The sequence below is a fragment of the Gossypium raimondii genome, chromosome 12 (assembly GCF_025698545.1).
Source record: "Gossypium raimondii isolate GPD5lz chromosome 12, ASM2569854v1, whole genome shotgun sequence".
NCBI classification, from domain to species: Eukaryota; Viridiplantae; Streptophyta; class Magnoliopsida; order Malvales; family Malvaceae; genus Gossypium; species Gossypium raimondii.
Genome location: NC_068576.1, coordinates 44941529 through 44961281, shown reverse-complemented (window position 1 = coordinate 44961281; position 19753 = coordinate 44941529). Strand labels below are relative to the sequence as shown.

The 19753-nt window shown below is 32.5% G+C and overlaps 3 protein-coding genes across 4 annotated transcripts; 2 read left to right on the top strand and 1 right to left on the bottom strand.

Moving 5' to 3' along the window:
• Positions 1–3194: 3194 nt before the first annotated feature.
• On the top strand, positions 3195–6477 carry LOC105764396 (receptor protein kinase TMK1). Of its 2 annotated transcripts, XM_052625087.1 has the most exons (3): positions 3196–4154; positions 4536–5609; positions 5772–6477. In XM_052625087.1, exons 1-3 carry the CDS (start codon positions 3341–3343, stop codon positions 6287–6289), a joined length of 2406 nt encoding a protein of 801 aa, XP_052481047.1. In that variant the 5' UTR covers positions 3196–3340; the 3' UTR covers positions 6290–6477. The 2 variants fall into 2 exon arrangements, with proteins under 2 accessions (XP_012438400.1, XP_052481047.1); XM_012582946.2 differs by having other exon boundaries at positions 3195–5609.
• Positions 6478–6678: 201 nt separating this feature from the next.
• Positions 6679–14208, bottom strand: LOC105764397 (anthranilate synthase beta subunit 2, chloroplastic). Its single transcript, XM_012582947.2, has 8 exons — positions 13950–14208; positions 13711–13874; positions 12674–12744; positions 12490–12527; positions 12282–12392; positions 12001–12100; positions 9234–9369; positions 6679–6971 (listed from the first exon to the last, which is right to left on the bottom strand). The coding sequence occupies exons 1-8, from the start codon at positions 14062–14064 to the stop codon at positions 6864–6866; spliced, it is 843 nt and encodes a 280-aa protein (XP_012438401.1). The 5' UTR covers positions 14065–14208; the 3' UTR covers positions 6679–6863.
• A 1982-nt stretch (positions 14209–16190) lies between these two features.
• On the top strand, positions 16191–19022 carry LOC105764394 (cyclin-J18). Its single transcript, XM_012582939.2, has 9 exons — positions 16191–16343; positions 16436–16512; positions 16598–16700; positions 16772–16870; positions 17047–17064; positions 17250–17320; positions 17421–17547; positions 17764–17824; positions 18883–19022. The coding sequence occupies exons 1-9, from the start codon at positions 16257–16259 to the stop codon at positions 18966–18968; spliced, it is 729 nt and encodes a 242-aa protein (XP_012438393.1). The 5' UTR covers positions 16191–16256; the 3' UTR covers positions 18969–19022.
• Positions 19023–19753: the final 731 nt, after the last annotated feature.

The window sequence follows — 19753 nt, the reverse complement described above, 5'->3', positions numbered from 1 at the left end:
TTATTTTATTATACAAACTTAAATAATTTTAAAGAATTCTTTTTGAGTTTGAACACATATAATAATATATTTGTGACGACCCATACATATATATGCACATGTATGTATGAATCTTTACTATAATAAAATTTTTGGTCGAGTTGGTGTCATAAGTTAATTAGGCACCAATTCAGTTGAGAAATGACTAAAATATCATTTTAGCAAATAACAAATATTATTATAAAGATATTTATATCTTAATAGTTTATGTAAGATCTTTAAAAAAAACTACAAGATCGAGTTTGAGCACGTAATTTTAAGATATTAATAAAAAATTTTCATCGATATTTTAAGAGGGTGTTACGTATAATTTCTCATAATATATATTTTCTTATTCGATGTTGTAGGTATCACGTAATCTAATATTCATATAATGTGAGTGGACAAAAAGAAACTTAAAATAATAAATATAAAATTCACAAAATAATCAAATTCTAAAATATGTATATATCCATGCATAATTGTCCAATAGTTGTTTTTAAAAATTAATATTGCTAATAAAATAAATTTAGATAAAAAATACAAATGTTGAATACTAGAATTAGACATTTGTGATTTTACCTAAACTTTAACAATTTTGTATATTATCATAAATTGGAGAAATTTAAATCCAACCAACCATTCCATTTATCTCATCACATATAGATTTAAAAGTATTTAAGGCCTACCTAAATCTAATAAATTGTAAACATCATGATTGAAGCTTAGTCAAGATTCAAATTGAAATTTGACATTTCAATCATAATGTTTCCTCTTTTATATATATAATGATGGATTAAGTTGGTATTATAAATTGATCTGATATAAATTTAATTATGAAATTATTAAAATATCCTTAAAATTAATATTATTATAATAGTTTAACCCACAACTTGATACTTAAGTTATACCATTTTCTCATTTTGGTATCTAAATTTTAAACTAATTTTTTCTTAAGTTGGTATCTCCATTAGTCCAACCATTAGTCAAGTGTATTTAAAAGAAATGTTTAAGTTACAAATTAGTACCTAAACTATACTCTTTTACCCGAGTTGGTACCTAAATTTTCTTTTTTAATCACAAGTGATATTTAAACTATTATTTCGTTACTCATTTTATAAACTTCATATCCATTAAAAAAGTTTCAATCCATAATAGATTGCCACATCAAGTACTTTTAAAAAATACTTTTTTAAAAAAAAAATTGTTTTCATTTTCATTTTCTTTCTTCTTCCTTTATAATGTTTCGCAATGCGAACAATGCTCAAAATTCGCCCTCCGAAGTGGAGATGTTGATGATTAATTCGGTTTTCAAATTGCACCGCCTGTTTGCTCAACCTAATAAGATCGAAATTTTTTTTCATTGATCAAAACCAATAATTTCAGAACTGGATCGAACTATCATGTCAGACCAATTGGACCGAGAACCAGTTAAGGTATCAATCTAGATAGAGGGGTTGACCTGGTTGAACCGATTGAACCAATTTTCATTATTTTTATTTAGTTTATTAATTTTTTAAATAATTCATTTGATTGAATTGAAAATCGATGGCTTGAGTGCTTCAACCATTAGACCAATTCTAAAAAACCTTTGTCAAAATCATAAAGCCTAAAATACTCACATTTTTACAAGGATCTCACAGTGAGAGAAAAAAGAAAAAAGAAAAAAAAATATACATTCATAAAAAGGGAAAACAATACTTTTTTTCCCTTTTTTTAGACATGGAGATTTTTAATTGGCTATCTTTTTAAACTACAACTTTTAACGTGTTTGAATCATAATTGGATTAACGAAAGTACTAATTTGGGGAAAATAATAGTTTAGGTATCACTTTTAATGAAAAAATATGTATTAAAATAGGAAAAATGGTATAGTTTAAGCACTAATTTGTAGGTTAAGCCTTATTATAAGGGTAATTTTATCTTTTAGTACTTTTATATAATATTTCAAATAAAACATGAAAAACATGATTTGGGAATAAAATATAAGACTAGCAAGATCACATAGAAATATTTTACCATTCCACCAATAATCATTTGTTGAATAATTTTATAAATACAATTTTAATATAAAATACTTTTGTTCATGTGATAAAGTTTAGTGTATATATTTGAACAGTAAATGCTAACTCTATTTCAATTTGACTTTATTTAAAATTTTTTATTAGTAATAGCTAACACACTAATTTAATTACGTCCTAGAAGACCTCTAAGCTCCAATCACCTAATTCAAATTTTTTTTTCTAAAATAACAGCAATTTTATTTTGTCCAATAGGAGATCCCTTTGAGAACAGGAGAGAACGGAGAGGGATTTTCACCTTTTATGGTAGTTAAGGTAGGACCATTTGCATGTGCAAACTAATTTGCTTTCCCTCTCTCAGGAACCAAACACAGGCTTGGAACAAAAGCAACACTTTTTCACTCTTACTTCCAAAATGTTAATTAAAGTTCAGAATTTTCAAGTCTAGTAAAAAAGTAAAAATTTTAGGAGTAAAATCATTAGTAAATTTATATTTTTAATTATTCATCTTTAAAAATTCCCATCAATGAATGGAAGAATATACTTTAAATCCAACTCAATCTAATAGCCAATGTTAAAGGTCGAAGAATTTTTTTGGATTTTGATTAGCAAATTTGTAACTTTTAAAACTGCTTTATGAAGAAAATTAATTTGTAGAAGAAAAAGGGAAAAAAAACCTTCAATTTGAACCGACAGTGCAAAAATGAAGGCTATATAGCAATGTTTTTAACTATCTAGTAACTTTAAATAAAAATTTTTAAATAATTCAGTGACCATTTTGTAACTTTTTGAAGTTGAGTGACCTAAACTTAAACTTACTAATAATTTAGTAACCTGGGTATAGTTTCCCCAAACTTCAAAAAATTTTGATTATTTTATCATGGGTTAATATGTAATTTACCCCTAAACTTATCCAAAAATACTGACACTTGAACTTTTTTTCCCACCTGAACTTATATTTTATTTCACAATACCCCAATTTATTAACTGAATTAATTATTAACAATCAGAAATATGAAATTAAATAACAACTAATTCACAAAAAAAAAAAAAAGTATCGAACCTTTTGTCATTTTCCTCATTCCCCGCCGTTTCACTCTCTCAATCACCTTTCTCTTTTCTTTCTTCTTACGTCTATCCTTTTGAATTTAGTTGATCCTATCCTAAGTCATCATCAATGCCACCGTAAACCCTGGAAGAAAACCATTTATCTCAATAGTAACATAAAGCTGGCAACATTCCTTCCAAATCCCCCTCACTTTCTCTCTCTTTTTTCTCACGAAAAACAAAGAAGAACTACAATGAAGAACCCCCATTCTCTCGGTTGTCTTGTTTTACGTTTTCTTTCAGTCATTTGCTTCTTCACTTTGAAGGTCTGTTCTCAACAAAGCCCGGACTTGTCAGCCATGGAAAAGCTTAAAAAAAGCTTAAAGATCCCACCTTCACTTGACTGGTCTGACCCTGACCCTTGTCAGTGGGCTAAAGTGGAATGTCAAGAGAATAGGGTCACTAGGATCCAAATACCGAGCAAAAATATTGGTGGAACCCTTCCTCCTGAGCTCAAGAACCTGACTCAGCTCACCATCTTTGAAGTAATGAACAACCAAATCAATGGTCCAATCCCAAGCCTTGCTGGTTTAATCCAGTTGCAAGAAGCTAACTTCCACAACAACAATTTCTCATCTTTCCCTTCAGATTTCTTCACCGGTTTAACATCATTGACTTCTATTCACCTTGACAACAACCCTTTTGAACCATGGGAGATCCCAGTGAGCTTAAAGGAAGCAACTTCTTTGAAAACTTTCTCAGCCAACAATGCCAATATCAAAGGAAAATTCCCAGGTTTTTTTGACCCTGAAACTTTCCCATCCTTGACTGAACTTCATTTGGCTTTAAACAAACTTGAAGGAGAATTGCCTGCTGAGTTCTCTGGTTCAATGATTCAGTCTTTATGGGTAAATGGGCAAAGTTTGAATGGCACAATTGAAGTGATTCAAAACATGTCCTCTTTGACAGAGGTATGGTTACATGAGAACAAGTTTTCAGGTCCTTTACCTGATTTTTCAATGTTAACACAGTTGAGGAACTTGAGTTTAAGAGATAATCACTTCACTGGTATTGTTCCTTTGTCTTTGGTTAATTTAAAGTCGCTTTATATTGTGAATTTGACTAATAATGAACTTCAAGGGTCAACCCCTCAATTTGCTGATAATGTGATTGTTGATATGAATGCTGGTAGTAATAGATTTTGCTTGGATGATCCCAATGTTGCTTGCGATCACCGTGTTAATGTATTGTTATCGATCCTCCAATCTGTTAATTATCCGCATAATTTTGCTGATGAATGGAAAGGGAACGATCCTTGTGATAATTGGCTTGGCATTGTATGTGCTCAAGGAAACATTGTTTCCCTTCTTTTCGCAAAAAAGGGGCTTACCGGTACGATCTCTAGCAACTTTTCGATGCTTACTTCATTAAAAACCTTGGATCTTTCAGATAATAATCTTACCGGCGTCATTCCTATGGAGCTCGCTTCATTGCCGAATCTCGCTCTATTAGATGTTTCGAACAATCGGCTCTATGGGAAAATACCATCTTTTAGGGATAATGTCGATGTAGTTACTGCTGGAAACCATGATATCGGAAAAGATAAGGCCCCTACACCAGAAGCCAGGTCCCCTGGTGGAGAGAGTGCTGGCATTTCTACTAGAAATGGTGAAAAGAAATCCAATAAAGGCACAGTTTTGGGTTCTATAATTGGTGTTGTTGGTGGCTTGAGTCTTCTTGGTTCGGTTATCTGTTTGTGTGCCGGAACACGAAAGTATACTAGTAAGGTACAAAGTCTGACTGCTGTACGCGTTCATCGTCATCATTCCAGTGACCAAGGAGTTAAGATAACTGTTTCCAGATCAAGTATCACTGCTCCAAGTGAAACTTTCAGCAAGGCAAGCAGTGGACCTACTGATGTTCACATGGTTGAGTCTGGTTGCATGGCGATCTCAATTCAAGTTTTGAAGAACGTTACAAGTAATTTCAGTGATGAAAACGTATTGGGAAGAGGTGGTTTTGGAATAGTTTACAAAGGGGAATTGCATGATGGGACAAAGATTGCCGTGAAAAGGATGGAATCTGGTGTTGTAAGTGCCAAGGGTTTGGCCGAGTTTAAGTCAGAGATTGCGGTTTTTAGTAAGGTTCGTCATCGCCATTTGGTTGCAAATCTCGGGTATTGCTTGGATGGAAATGAGAGGCTTCTAGTTTATGAATACATGCCTCAAGGGACCCTTAGTAGGCACCTATTCAACTGGAAGGATGAAGGGTTGAAACCACTTGAATGGACTCAACGACTTACAATTGCACTTGATGTGGCTCGAGGTGTTGAGTATCTACACGGACTGGCACAACAGAGTTTCATTCATCGAGACCTTAAGCCATCAAATATTCTTCTTGGAGATGATATGCGTGCCAAAGTTGCAGATTTCGGCTTGGTTCGTCTAGCTCCAGCTGATGGTAAACAGTCAATTGAAACAAGACTTGCAGGAACGTTTGGGTATATGGCACCGGAGTATGCAGGTAACATGTTTAGTTTTTCTTTCATTTTGTGATTGTAAATGCCCGCACGTTGTCTTTTTTTTTTTTTTCCTTTTCATATTCTGTTAGTTTGTTTTACTTCCATTGAGGCTTCAAATTTACAAAGCTAAAGCATTAGAACTGACATTGCTCACACTTTGACAGTTACCGGACGCGTGACCACGAAGGTGGATGTATTTAGTTTTGGTGTGATCCTCATGGAGTTGATCTCAGGCCGTAAGGCGCTAGATGAAACTCAGCCTGAGGAGAGTTTGCACCTTGTGACATGGTTTCGTCGGAAGTACATAAACAATGACACATTCCAGAAGGTCATCGACAAAACCATTCATCTCGATGATGGAAAACTTACCAGTATTAGAACAGTGACCGAACTAGCTTGCCACTGCTGTGCAAGGGAGCCCTACCAGAGGCCGGATATGAGTCATGTGGTCAATGTGTTGTCATCGCTAGCCGAGCTATGGAAGCCAGAAACTCCCAATTCGGTATATGGGGTCAACCTTGAACTGACATTACCACAAGCAATGAAAAAATGGCAAGAATTTGAGAATAGCAATTTGGATGACTCTTCGTCATTGCTAGATAGTGCAGGCACTACACAGACCAGTATAACAGGCCTGCCTTCCGGGTTTGCAGATTCGTTTACATCAGCTGACGCTCGATAAAAGAACACAATTTCTGATTTTTGGATTTGTTCATTTCTAGTTGTAAGAATTGCTCTCTTTTGCTATATCTCTGTAGTCTGAAACAGTTTCTAAGTTTTCTGATTTGTTGTTTAAGTTTTCAAAATGAATTCAGAAAAATGGCAGATCTTAAATTAACTCAAAATCAATAAGAAATGGTTTAATTATTATATTTAAGTTTCAAACACTTTATTTCAGGTGTAAGTTAATGATTGTTAGTTGGAGCAAATAGCGAGTTATTCATATAATACTAAGATCGATAAGAAGTGGCTGACTAAGATTTTCTTTTCTTCTATTTTATTTTTTCCTAAAAAAAAGGAACTGTAAGAAACATAAATGATAGTCCAAAAGCATAGACATCTGGAAGATGATTTCCACAAAGAAAAGGAGATGCATTCTGAAATTTTTTCAAAACATGAATATGAAGCCACCGAGTTTCAAGTTCTACACTTATATGACTGAAAGAAAAGGAAATAGAGAAAGGATTCCAGGTTATGTTGCCATGCTGATATGCGACATTCACAACTCAAGTATTTCTATATGCAGAAGAAGACCTCTAATTCTTGGATCCTGTCACCTCCTTCCTCTCGATTAGTTTGATGAAATTCCGAACAATTGTTTTTCCTTCAGAGGTTATGATGCTCTCTGGATGGAATTGAACACCCTACAGGTTTCAATCAATTTGAACATCAAAGTTAATTAGCAAAGAACGTAGAAGAACCAAAAATAATCAAAATATCTGATAAAAACAGTTGTCTTAAAGATTCAAAAGACATAGTAAGCAGCAAAAAACCATAACAATCAGGGAAGACATAAATTAAAAGCTATGCTACTTGGATCCAAGGGTGAGTATCAGATATTGATAAGACACGGGTATACTTAATTTTTCCTTTTTTCATATATTTGGAGAATCATACCCCCATATCCATGTCCAATTAGGTGTTTGATACACGTGTCAAACAAGGATACTCCAATCAAAATGAAGAGTCGTAGCAACATAGTATAAAAGTATCATATCCAAGGAAGCCTGTTGGAGTTTACATGTTTTACCATAGCCACAAAGGGCCAAGTTTGTATGGAGTTTCTTCTTTCATAAGATGGTGTTGATACAAGAATACACTAAAACGTAGATTTAATCAATTTATAGATTCTTGATGGCATCTTTTGGGTGGCTTGAACGCATTTAAAAGTGTTTGTTTTCACAGTGCCTTTTTAGATGGTAATATGGCATTCAAAATAGAATGACACCAGCATATGCTAAAATTGGACGATGAAATGTACATGATATTGGCAATAACATTTGGAATGTTGGTGGAAGATGTGAAGATATAATTGTAAACAACGTTATTGGCTGTCTTGTGAAAACGAGGTTAGGTAGGCAACAAAAATCCTAGTAGCGATGGTGGGGTTGAAGATGTAAAAATAGTTATGCTAGTTTCCATGTACGCTGAAAACACGGGTGTTGATGGTGTTATTTTTAAGGCACTGAAATTGTAAAGATCATTCCCATTATGGCATTAAAGATAATTTTTGGGGTTTTGTTGGAACAGAGGACACTAAGGAGATGAGAACTAGCCTTTACTACATGAACTTTTGGATAAATACAGAAACTTGTGACAGGCATGAAGACCTGGTATATGTTGACACCTTTTAGGGCTTCACCAAGGCACAATAACAAAGAGGATATGAATGGAACTGATGAAAAAAAAGGGCCTTTATTGGAGAGGAATATAACTGTCCCGAACAGAAAAGGAAAAGGGTGGTGACATTGTTATGAGAGGACGCTGAAGACAAAGAGAGAAGGAAGAGAATTTGAGAGAAATAAAAGGAAGAGAAGACTAAAAAACGGAAATTAATTTGATTTCTTAACATTAAACAGGTAGTTAATTTAGCATTTTAGTACTAATAGTTCTCGTAAAGTTTAAAAGGTGCAAATGCTCAACATGCACAACATGACATCATTAAAAATTCAATACCAAAGACAAATGTTTTGTATCAAATATCACTTGATAAACTTAAAAAAAAACACAGAAGATTAGAACACATTGCAGAAAGGATAAGAATTCAAGACTCTGATTCAAGCATTCTTAAATCAATTACATAGTTCCAATACTATGATTCTCCAAGATAAATTATGCTCACAGGCTGTTACTTTAACTCAGATATGAATGCCAGATACGGATATGTATTTAACAGGGTTATGGTTACATTTCCTACATTCCCATATTCATGTCTTTCGAACACGAATACTTCAAAAAATAAATTGAAGAATGAGAGCAAATTGGGAATTTATACCTAGGTTATCATACAGAATAATATAGGTCTAATTCTGAATACCATCCCTCTACTTTATGAAAACCGAGAAGTTAGTCCCTCTACTTAAATTTGTCAGAATTTGATTCTTGTACTTTAGAAAGACTAGAATGTTAGTCCAGTTGTAAGTAAACACCAGAACTTAAATTGCCGATTTTTGTTAATTTGTAGCACATAAATCGTTGAAATGCTGATTTAACTAGTTCTTCACATATAAATTTTTGAGTTTTTGGTTAGCAAGTTAATGACAAGGTTAAGTAGTATTATCTAATTAGACTAACTTTTTTAGTTTTCATAGAAGTATGAGGACCAAAATTGACAAATTAAAATAAAGAGACTTAACTTTTCAGTTTTCATAAAGTAGAAGAATGAAATTCATAATTAGACCAATAACATACTCCAATTATTCTAGACACAGGGTAGTTACAGTTTAATCACTGTAATTTTTTGCAGTTATGACTGCAACTAATTTAAATGAAGAAATCGGTTCTATTGCAGCAAATAAATTCTGACCAGCCAACCTGTTTAGTAACCAAATTGATGGAAGGCAGACCTTCTAATTCAGCAAATCATAGTGCTAACTTGTTACAAGTAAAAGAGAAGGCAATCTTACCTGCAGATGCTTATAAACTTTGTGCCTAGCAGCCATTATCAGTCCATCTTCTGTCCAAGCAGTAACCTCAAGTGCTTCCTCAGGGAAACTGTCCTTTTCAATCACGAGGCTGTGATATCTGCCGGCATTGAAAGGGCTGGAAAGGTGCAATAATAGTAAGAACAGAGAATAACATGGTGTAATTAATGAAAATAACTTGGAAATTGTTTTAACTTATAAAGTAATTTGACAGATGCTTCACAAGTGTCTAGCAAAAAAGGATAATAACATAAAAGAAAAGGTAGGTTTTGATCAATGCATTACATTCATATGGGCACTAGGGGCCACAGTGAGGAGCTATTTGTGATGATTATTTTCTTAATATGAGCAGTGCAAAATGCTCAATTAGAGGTGTAATCAAGCCGAGGCGATCCTGAATACTGTCAAGCTGAGCTTTAGCTCGATTTGAAATTCAAAGCTCAATACTCGGCTCGAGCTCGATCGAACATCTATTTTTAAGCTCGAGATATAATCGAGCCACTTGAGCTCGAGCTCGATTAAGCTTGTTTACCAATTTTTGTACTCAAGCTCGAACTCGAGCTCGACTCAATAATTAAGCTTAGGGTTAATAATATATACTAAGGGCAATAACATAATTTAATAATATAAAAATATGAAAAGTTCGATAAGGCTCGCAAGCTGTTCGAGTCAAGTATTACTAAGCTCGAATTCAGCTCGATTAACTCGAGCTGCTTGAGCTCGGCTCGAAAATTACCAAATCGAGCTCAAAATTTTTTTGAGTCAAACTCAAATAGCTTGCGAGTACTAGTGTCTCATTTACACTCTAAAGACACTATATGAACTTTAATGATTGGCCTTCTTTGTCTGTAGCTTTATTGACTCCCCACTCTCAAACACCCCTTGCCTTGCCTTGCCAATCTCATACCTATAATGCTAGACCAAGGCCAGGAAGCAGCATGATGATTTTCATGACAAACATAAAATTTAGTAATAAATAAATGCTGTTCCTTACCTTTCACACATTCCTTTTGCTAATATGAGGTTTTAAGGAAGATCAGATTTCTTTTATATCTCTGGTTATTTCAATAGCCACAAATAATATAGGAAAACAATAAGTACATTTTATTTAACTATGCATGTTATGTGCAGCATGCGGTATTGCATGAACAACATATCTAACGTGCTATATAAAGAGCTCCATTGACCTTTTTGAGTCCTAAACAGTTGAACCAGAGATCTAAAACATTGATGAAAGAAAAGCTTAGAGGCTCTAAACTGCTTTTGTCAAGGAGTCAAGATTGTTTATCTCATATAGAAGTAAAGGGAGGCTTATGAAATGACTCCACAAGAGGTAAAGATAATACATTTAAAATAAAGATAGATAAAACAATAATTCAAAACTAGGATAAAAGATGATAACAAATATATTTGAATCTTTCAAATCCTAAGCGCAAGATTACTGGTTGGTTGAGCAACAATCTTGGATCAATGATGACAAGAAAAATGCTAAGGATTGATGGGAAAACAACAATCTTGACCAACAATCTTGGGAAAAATTCTAAATGATTACATTTAGAATAAAGATAAGATAAAACAACAATTCAAAGCTAGGATAAAAGATAATAACAAATATATTTGAATCTTTCAAATCCTAAGATCATTAGAACCCTGCAAATTTGATAGTTAGTTGAGCAGCAATCTTGGATCAATGATGACAAGAAAAATGCTAAGGATTGATGGGAAAACAACAATCTTCAGCAACAATCTTGGGAAAAATTCTAAACGATTACATTTAGAATAAAGATAAGATAAAACAATAATTCAAAACTAGGATAAAAGATAATAACAAATATATTTGAATCTTTCAAATCCTAAGATCATTAGGCCCCTGCAAAATAGATGGTTGGTTGAGCAGCAATCTTGGATCGATGATGATAAAAAAAATACTAACAAATGAAGGGAAAAAGGTGAAGTTTTCCAATGAGAATGTTGTGATGGTGAGCTCTTATGAGTTACGGCAGAGAAGAACTAAATCAGGAATATTATCAACTAAATTGGGAGCATTGTGATTTTGGATACTATGCAAATCGTGATGTATTTGAGCATGAACCTCACCACTTTGAACTAGTAGACATGAGCCGATGATTGGCTGGTAATTAAGAAAGCTGTTTAGTTGGCTTTGGTGAGCACGAGTTGACATTGTTTCAAAGGAAAAAAAGTAAATAGTTGGAGCTATATGAAGATCCAAGAATATGTTCATTTGAGCAAAAGGGTAAAAAAAAGTATACACCAAGATCAAAAACCATGTCTTAGACGAAGGCATATGACATGACTCCCCTAAAAGATAATAACAAATATACTTGAATCTTTCAAATCCAAAGATTACGTTATTAGAGAGGTACTGGAAGAAATAGTGGAATTTGAAACTCTTTGAAGTTAAAACTAGAATATTCATAGATTTTATTTGTCCAGACTATCCTACCCATCGAATTCTTAAGCCTTTTATCTCTTCCTCCCGCTTCTTTTTCCTTTGAGGATGATCTTGATGCCTTGTCTACTATTTTTCCTATAAAGTACATAAAATTTCCTCAAGGTTGAAATTTATTATGAGAAAAATGCTGTTAAGGAAAATTGATCCTAAAAAAGGTAAAAGAGATCTCAAGAAAAAGAAAAGTGAGCAAATTGATAGTTTGACCAAAGATGGCACATAAATTAAGCACGCGAAGAATTTTAAAAGGGAAATCATGTCTGAAGAAGTAATATATACTTTGACAATCCAGTTAACAAACCGTCTTCCCCCTTTTCGTCATAATATACAGGAGAACTTTTGCCATGCATAACACCATAGGGAGACCGCACTATCTTTCCTGCATTTTGCAATGAAGTCAAACAGATTATTTTAAAATCCCACCAGCAAGCAGCTGAGGTTCCGAGATAAACATTTACAAATAAGAATTAATCTCCAATCTAGCTTTCTTAGAATAAACATTGACATAATGTAAAAAAAAAAGGGAATAAAAATAACTTATCGCATCCTAGAACACTCACCTCCAAAAGCCTCACCAATGCACTGCAAACCCATACAAACACCAAACAAAGGTACAGTAGGTCCGAGTTCCAAAACAGTCTGCAGTGATATTCCGGAATCTTGGGGTGTTCCTATAAAAAGGATATAAAGTGTATAACATGCTTAAATATGACAGATTCTTATGCCTCATTTGTTTATAGTTTAAAATGTTATATAGCAAACTATTACCTGGACCAGGAGAGATAAGCACTCCCCTAGGGTTTTTCCTACAATATAAAGAAAAAGTTGTCATTTATTGAACCAAATCTTTAGAGATTTGTTAATAAAATAACCTTTAACCACCTGAGAGATTATCATGTAACACAGCTAAATTAATAAACAATGTCGCTCTTGTCAAAAGGTTAATTCTTACATTTTTAAGTCTTCTACAGTTAATTCGTCATTTCGAAAAACCTCGAAGTAACATCCAAGCTCTCCAATATACTACAAAATTACAGGTAAATTGAGAGGACATTCTGCTCGTAGTCAAGAATACAACTCGGAAAGTAGTAAGAGATTAATCATACAAAATATAAAACTTTAAAATAAAGAAGAATAAAGCATTTGGTGCCAGAAAAATCTTTAATTAAGGCGACAATCAAAGCTGCCCTGTCTGCTGCTTAAACGGGGAAAGATAAGAGCCAAATGAAGTCAATTCCCTATATTCAATGCCAGATGTCACTGTATTCCCTAATGGACAGTTTCTCAGCGGTTATTCTTGTCGGGAGACAAATCGCTTTTGATCGCATGGTAATAATCTCTGATCAAAGAATTTGCTGTACCATAAATATAAAAAATTGTCGCCTGCTATTAACTTTCATAGGTCAATATCATCAAACCGAGTAACCACTGGTATCAAAGATGCTATTGGACTCCTCCCACCATAAGATTATTCAGCAGGAATCACTTTTTATATATCATATTTCTTCACATTTGCTTTCATTTGACAATCATAGCCATAAAAATGTTACATTTATGATTAAGCACCTCAATTGAAATCTGAATCCTTCCCTCGGAAAGAAAGAACTAGAGAATTATAGCAAAAACAATAAATTTTCTCTAGACCATATACATACATGCATACATATGAATGTATGCATGTATCTTACCTGATTTCTTATCAGAAGAAACAAATCTAAGCACGACATTTTCTTCCTATTATACTGCGTTTAATCGGGTTTCTTAACTTCAATTAAATTATCAAGTCTACCCTATCAATCAAGATATATAATCTCACATGCAAGTACAATAATCATATCCTGTTATTCTGTTTTCTATTGTTTTCCAACAGATTTGTAAGCAACCAAACATCAATTCAGAATAAGTCTTAAACCATAAACAAAACTGAAAGAAAGCAACAGATTAACCAAAGAAAATGATAAAAAAAAATTAAAAAGCAATCAATTAAACCTGGCAAAGATTGTAAGTGAAACTGTCGTAATTGTCAATGACGACAATGGGATTCTTGCTGTTTTTCTTGTTCTCCAAAACTGACGAGGTTGAGTCCGATACAGCCGATGTTAATACAGCTTTTCCAACAATCCCCGTTTTCTTTTCCAGCAAAAAACCAACCCCTGTAAAACCAACGAATAAATCATTTGATAGTTTTTACACCAACAAAAGATCCAAAAAAAGAGAGAGAAACAAACTTGATGGAGGAGGGAGGCCGGATAAGCGATGCAGAGATGGGATTTGAAGGGTTTTAGCAGAAAGTGCGGGTTTTGGTTGAAGCAGAGATGATTGGGTTATAATATTAGCTGCCATTTTTCTTGTGGTGAGAAAATAGAGCAAAGATGGCGCTGAGTTGAGTTGAGTTGAGTTGAGTAGAGTAGAGTACGGTTGTTTCAGTCTTCCAAAGAGAATCTGCTCTAAAACTTCCAAGTCCTGCGTTTTTTTTTCTCTGCTTAAATAGGTGTCATCAAAGACATTGCAAATTGCAACTAGGGCCTAAATGAACCGCGTGTAACGTACACGTTTTTGTTTCTTTCTAATTTATTTAGATGTTTATTTTGAATTTTAAATGTGTTTACTTGGATAATATATAATTTGGTCTTCAACTTGTTGATTTGTATTTAATTAGGTTCTAAGTTTTTTTTGACCTAATTAGTTACTGAATTTATGTTCTGTCAATTAATAAGTTGATATCTCTGTATTAACACTGTAAATTTATTAATAAAACTGTATGCATCAGACAAAATCAATGCAAAATCAAATACACTATCTTGACTATGCAACGTTTGAAATCCGGTCTGATGTTGAAGTTGGGTGAGGCCAAACCTCACATGAATAGTATGCAACTCAGGGAGCTTGTGCTCCTCCTCTTTCTGTTGCGATTAAACGGTTTTCTTTTACCTCCTTTTGTTTTAACTCTTATTTCCGGCGGAAATGGGGGATCTACACACTAATGACTGAGGCTTAAGTGAAAGGTGACCTTCACCACTTCTGCTTTTAGATCCAGTACAGAATTTTATTTTGATATTTAGGGAAGTGGGTTTAAAACCTCTTGTCTTGGCCTCTGCCCATCTACTATCACTTGGGCTATTCTGGCACTTCAATAATATTAGTTTCTCGTTTTTTTTTTTTAGAATAATAATACTAGTTTCTAATATCCTGTGGTGTGCATAATTTTGATGTATATATTTTAATTCATTATAAAATATATATTAATACAATTTCAAAAAAATATTTTTACTAATTAAATTAGGATTGATCTAATTTATAATAAAAATTATTAATTTTGAAAAATAATTAAAATTTTAAAAGTGATGAAAATTAAAAAATAAGATATTAAATAATTAGATAAAATAAATAAATTATAAATTAAGATGATTGAAAATATAAGGATGTAAAATAAATAATAATTCTGATAATGATAATTTCTTTCTTTACTTTCATTTCATTTCATTTTTAAAACGAAAAATTTATGCAAAAATCTAATATATAAAAGATACGTTTATTTTAACTTATTGATCAAATTTACAAAATCAAATTACATAAAAAATAATGTTGTAGGACTATATTTGTTATATAATTCATACAACTCCTTTATAATAAATATATTTTCTTAACTTCATCCACTCGTTTGATTATTTAATTATTAGATTAACAAATTTCTTGCCCATTATATGTTTATATCATTGCGCTATCAATCATTGCTCAGAATATAAATTCTTCTAAAATCTACCTTGTAGGAAATTCTTAAATATTTCTTCAAGATTCTACGTTAAGATTTTCCTTAATGATTTGTGTTTATGGTAATTTATTATATTTTTCTTAAACTCGCAATAATAATGCAACATATATTGGTGCGTCAAATGCAGTGGTGTATAAACTACCTCACATAGACTCTTTTTTTATATACATTTTTTGTAATATTCATTTTAAATATTAAACTGTTTAATTTTATAGGAAAAAGAAAACATATTAAAAAATTAATTAAAAACAATGTTTAAGATAAAACAATAACTTTTATAGACCTTCTCACCGCCTCATCCATGGTTTCTTTTTAATTATTTAATGACATTTCAGTAATTTTTTTCATTTCATTAACACATAATTTTGATGACTTCTTTACTTTGAATCTTGAACCCTGAATAGTTTAGGGTTCGAGTTTGGGATTTAGGGTTCGAGTTTTGAATTTCAAGTTCAAGTTCAGGAATTCAAAGTTTAAAGTTCTGGAATCGGGCTCGAGATAAAAAATTAATAAAAGTATATGTTAATATGGAAAATTTTTATTAAAATGTCATTAAATAATTAGAAATAATTTCTCAATAGTAATTCATATTTTTAATAAAATGTAAAATAACAATAATTTTAATTATTTTGTAAGGTTGATTGAACAGCGGTATAGCAGCTGGAAGAATAGAAGCCATTCCGGTCTTGCTGCAAGACTCTATTGAAGGCTTGGTTTTGAACTTTCAGTAGAAGCCATTCCGCCTCTGTTCCTTTTTGTTCAAATGGAAGTCTCCCGCCAAACTGATTCCTCCAATGAAATGAAGCCACTCCGAAAGAAATCGGTGGAGTTTCTTATTCGATCTTCTCATGTAAGAAATCTAATTAATTATATCTGTAAAAGATTAGAACAAAGCTAAAATTACTTCATTATTAACTTCATTTTGCTGTTGTGATTTGAAAGCAACTGCGAGCTTCTCCGATAGTGAAATACAGTGCCTTATCTCTCTTCGCTGATCGATTTCTCCCTTCTCTCACGACGTAAATCTTCTTTTTCCTCGATTTCATTTTCATTGTTTTCTTCTTAAAGATTAAATTTTGTTTGATTCTTTTGTTTGCTTTACAGTTTAATAAAAATGAGGAATAAGATTGGAAGCTGGCTTTTACGATCCATGGAAGAGAGCAATCTGCAGTTATTTTCACTTATTTCAATATGGATTTCAAGTAAAGTTGAGTTTCTAGATTTCATGCTCGCTATTCTTCTTTTTAGAAGTAATTTTTTCCCCGCTTGTTATTGTAGATACACGATTCTCGTGCTCTCTCCGTAAAATGTTTAAAATCGTTGGGAGACGAATTCATTAAGGATCAGCATTTTACCATTAGAGATTTCGTGGAAGCTGTAAGTTATTTACTTCATGGTTAATTTTACGATTTATCTCTCAATACTTTTCGTTTGATGATTTAACTTTTAAAAGAATTATTAACCAAAGTTGAAATAATCTTGTGATTGCAAACTTTGAATGATATCTGGTATCATTTGTAATAAATTTATTAACGTAGTAAAACATTTTGCAGGAGGTGGTCTTCCTTCAGGTAAAATCTATGGCTTTAATATAAGGTTATTTGTTCTGGTTTATACGGGCTAGGTATTAACTAATTAAAACATTAAAATAAGTTGTTTATATATATATTTTTTTGAGTAGCTATCAAATTCACTAAACATGATCTTTTCTCTTTTCTTGTTATGTTTTCCGTTTCTTTTTCTTTTTAATGTATAGGTGTTGAATTTTGAAATTGGGATATCAAATGTAGCTTTCATATTCCTTGAGGAGTTTTTTATTCAGTTCAAGTAATATTCTGGTTCCTTTCCAGTATCCAGTTCTAGTCATTTGAAGCACTTGAAAAGTTCTATCATCTTAGTATCAAATCTTTTTGGATTTTTCTTATAGGGGAGTTGCAATGGTTGGGGGGTTGGTGAGCTTTGAAGCATGCATGGATGTGATGGATCTTCTTTACGAAAAGGAGGAGACATCACTTCTTTTTAGTGCTCCACGTTCTCTGGCTGCATCAATCTTGGCATGTTTTCAGTCTTCAATTTTGTGCTTTAAGAAGAAAATGATAAAACCTATGTTACATTGTTACTCTTGATCTTTCAAATATATGAAAAACTTGGAAAAAAAAAAAAGAGTTAAACATATCCGTGCCAGACGCATAATATCTGGTATTCATCCCTATCCAAACAAAATATACTAAAACCGTTCATTTGTGCTGCTGCTTGTTGGCCTTTTGTAGGTTGCTTCATATGTGGTCACGGTCCCTAAACAACAGTGGGAATTTCCAGTTCTTCCCTGGGGTAATTTTTCAGTTTTCTCTCGTGCACTGCACAAGTTTTTTTATTCTTTATCCGCATGTATTTAAATCATTTTCAGATTCATGTTTATCTTTTTTTAGGGATAAGGTAACTAGGGCCTAGGGGTTTCATTTGTATGAACATGCCTACAATAAGTCCCCTTGTATTAGATACTGGCGTCATATTAATAAGGCCATAGCTAGGTTAATGCTGCCATTTGAATCGCGGTATTCTAGGGGAGGGGGATTTGGTAGGTGATCATGGCCTTAAACCTAGCGAAGTTCAAATGTGAAATACCATCTACCATCAAGTAGAAAGGCGATTGGTCAAGCATTAGAATTTAGATTTCGAATTTTGCATAAAATGAGACAACTGTTTTTCTAGATTCAGTAACTAAAAAAGTTGGCTTTAATCACAGTTAAAACTAGTTAGTCCTATTATAGATTTACATTGATGTAGTATACTTTAGATTATTACTCCAACCCTTCTCCCTTTTCACTCATGTCCAATGAGTAAAAAGCATGTCAGTCTCAAGCGTAAACTCAACTAAATTTAACATTTAAATTTACCATGGAAAATTGCCATATGTAAACAGAAAGCCCTTCGTTAATGTCGTCTACTTTCACCATAAAAAGACGTGTGACCTAGTTTACCATGAACTTAAATCTTGGCACTTTATTTGATAGAACAATCTTATCTTCATTAAATTTTGATCATGTATGAGCATAATCATGATTTTATATACCCGCTAGAGCATGATTAAAATTTACTAGTTTCTTTTGGTACAAAGAGATTGCAACTTAAGATTAACTGAAAAAAATGCTGGAATTTGAATTGATACTTGTTAAATGGCGCTGTAGACTCTTTAAAAATTTCTTTTACCAAGACCATTTCAGATTTTCAGTCATGCCAATAATGAACTTCCAAGGTATTATTGCTTGATTGAATTCTTCTTAAAAGTATTTTATAATGTAAACCAAAGGCATTCAGTTTTTGAATTAGCATTATGCTATTAAAATTTTAGCACTAAGAAATGTTTTTTTTTCTTTGTTTTCTTACAGTGAAATTTGTAACCTCATACAAAGAAGAGGACATTGTTGAAAAGGTCAAGGACATTCTTACGCATGTGTTTGAGCCCCATAGCTAGCCAATGGTTTCTATAGTCAAAGCAGCTTTATAGTATGTCTCCACTCAACTGACAGTAAATAATTTTGATGACTGATCATCCCTTTAATGATAAAAATAAAATTTTAAACTGTGCAAGTTTTCTTGATAATTTAATGAATGCATTAACTATATAATTTACTAAAGAAGTTAGATAGGTAGCTTAGGTAAAAATATTGGATCAACCTACAACCATTTTAACTTTTCTGCTATGTTTTGACTTTTCATTTAAAAAAAAAAAAGTGAATATTAATGTATGATTCTTATGTTGATTAGAACAATATTGATTGTCTGAACTGTCCAAACAAATTGTTGCAATTCTAAATTCACCAGCGTGTCGTGACAGTGATGTTACTTGTTTTAAGTTGACAATTTTGATTTGTAATAACTTTCATCTTTAATTACGTGTAAAGTAGCAAATAAAGGATCATTATGCCACAAGGAAACTAGTTTATCTCTTAAGAGTCCTTGTACTATAAAGATCATCACTTGCTTCATGGTTAGAGCTTTAAAACTGGAAACTTTTGAAGGTGATAGCTGATTGACTTTGAAGACTTGATAAAGGGATATGATAACGCAGATAAGAGTTCTATTAAGAAGATAATATCTGCTATTTTTTCGAGTATAACTTTGAAGAGTTTGAGATGCATTAAAACTAGTACAAGTCTGCCTGTAAAAAGAGCTTGGCATCCTCTATTATAAGCACTGATCTTGTGAGAATATCTTCTTGAATTGGAATATACTGAGAGCATATTGTTTTGTTACTTT

What these genes read in the sequence shown, in the direction of transcription:
- LOC105764394 (XM_012582939.2), top strand. Translation starts at nt 16,257, where the DNA reads ATGGAAGTCTCCCGCCAAACTGATTCCTCCAATGAAATGAAGCCACTC. An exon ending in TTTCTCCCTTCTCTCACGAC is followed by an intron (nt 16,513 to 16,597) that starts GTAAATCTTCTT and finishes TTTGCTTTACAG; the next exon opens with TTTAATAAAAATGAGGAATA. An exon ending in CAATATGGATTTCAAGTAAA is followed by an intron (nt 16,701 to 16,771) that starts GTTGAGTTTCTA and finishes TTGTTATTGTAG; the next exon opens with ATACACGATTCTCGTGCTCT.
- LOC105764396 (XM_012582946.2), top strand. Translation starts at nt 3,341, where the DNA reads ATGAAGAACCCCCATTCTCTCGGTTGTCTTGTTTTACGTTTTCTTTCA. An exon ending in TATGGCACCGGAGTATGCAG is followed by an intron (nt 5,610 to 5,771) that starts GTAACATGTTTA and finishes ACACTTTGACAG; the next exon opens with TTACCGGACGCGTGACCACG.
- LOC105764397 (XM_012582947.2), bottom strand. Translation starts at nt 14,064, where the DNA reads ATGGCAGCTAATATTATAACCCAATCATCTCTGCTTCAACCAAAACCC. An exon ending in CGGCCTCCCTCCTCCATCAA is followed by an intron (nt 13,875 to 13,949) that starts GTTTGTTTCTCT and finishes TTGGTTTTACAG; the next exon opens with GGGTTGGTTTTTTGCTGGAA. An exon ending in GCTTATCTCTCCTGGTCCAG is followed by an intron (nt 12,393 to 12,489) that starts GTAATAGTTTGC and finishes TCCTTTTTATAG; the next exon opens with GAACACCCCAAGATTCCGGA.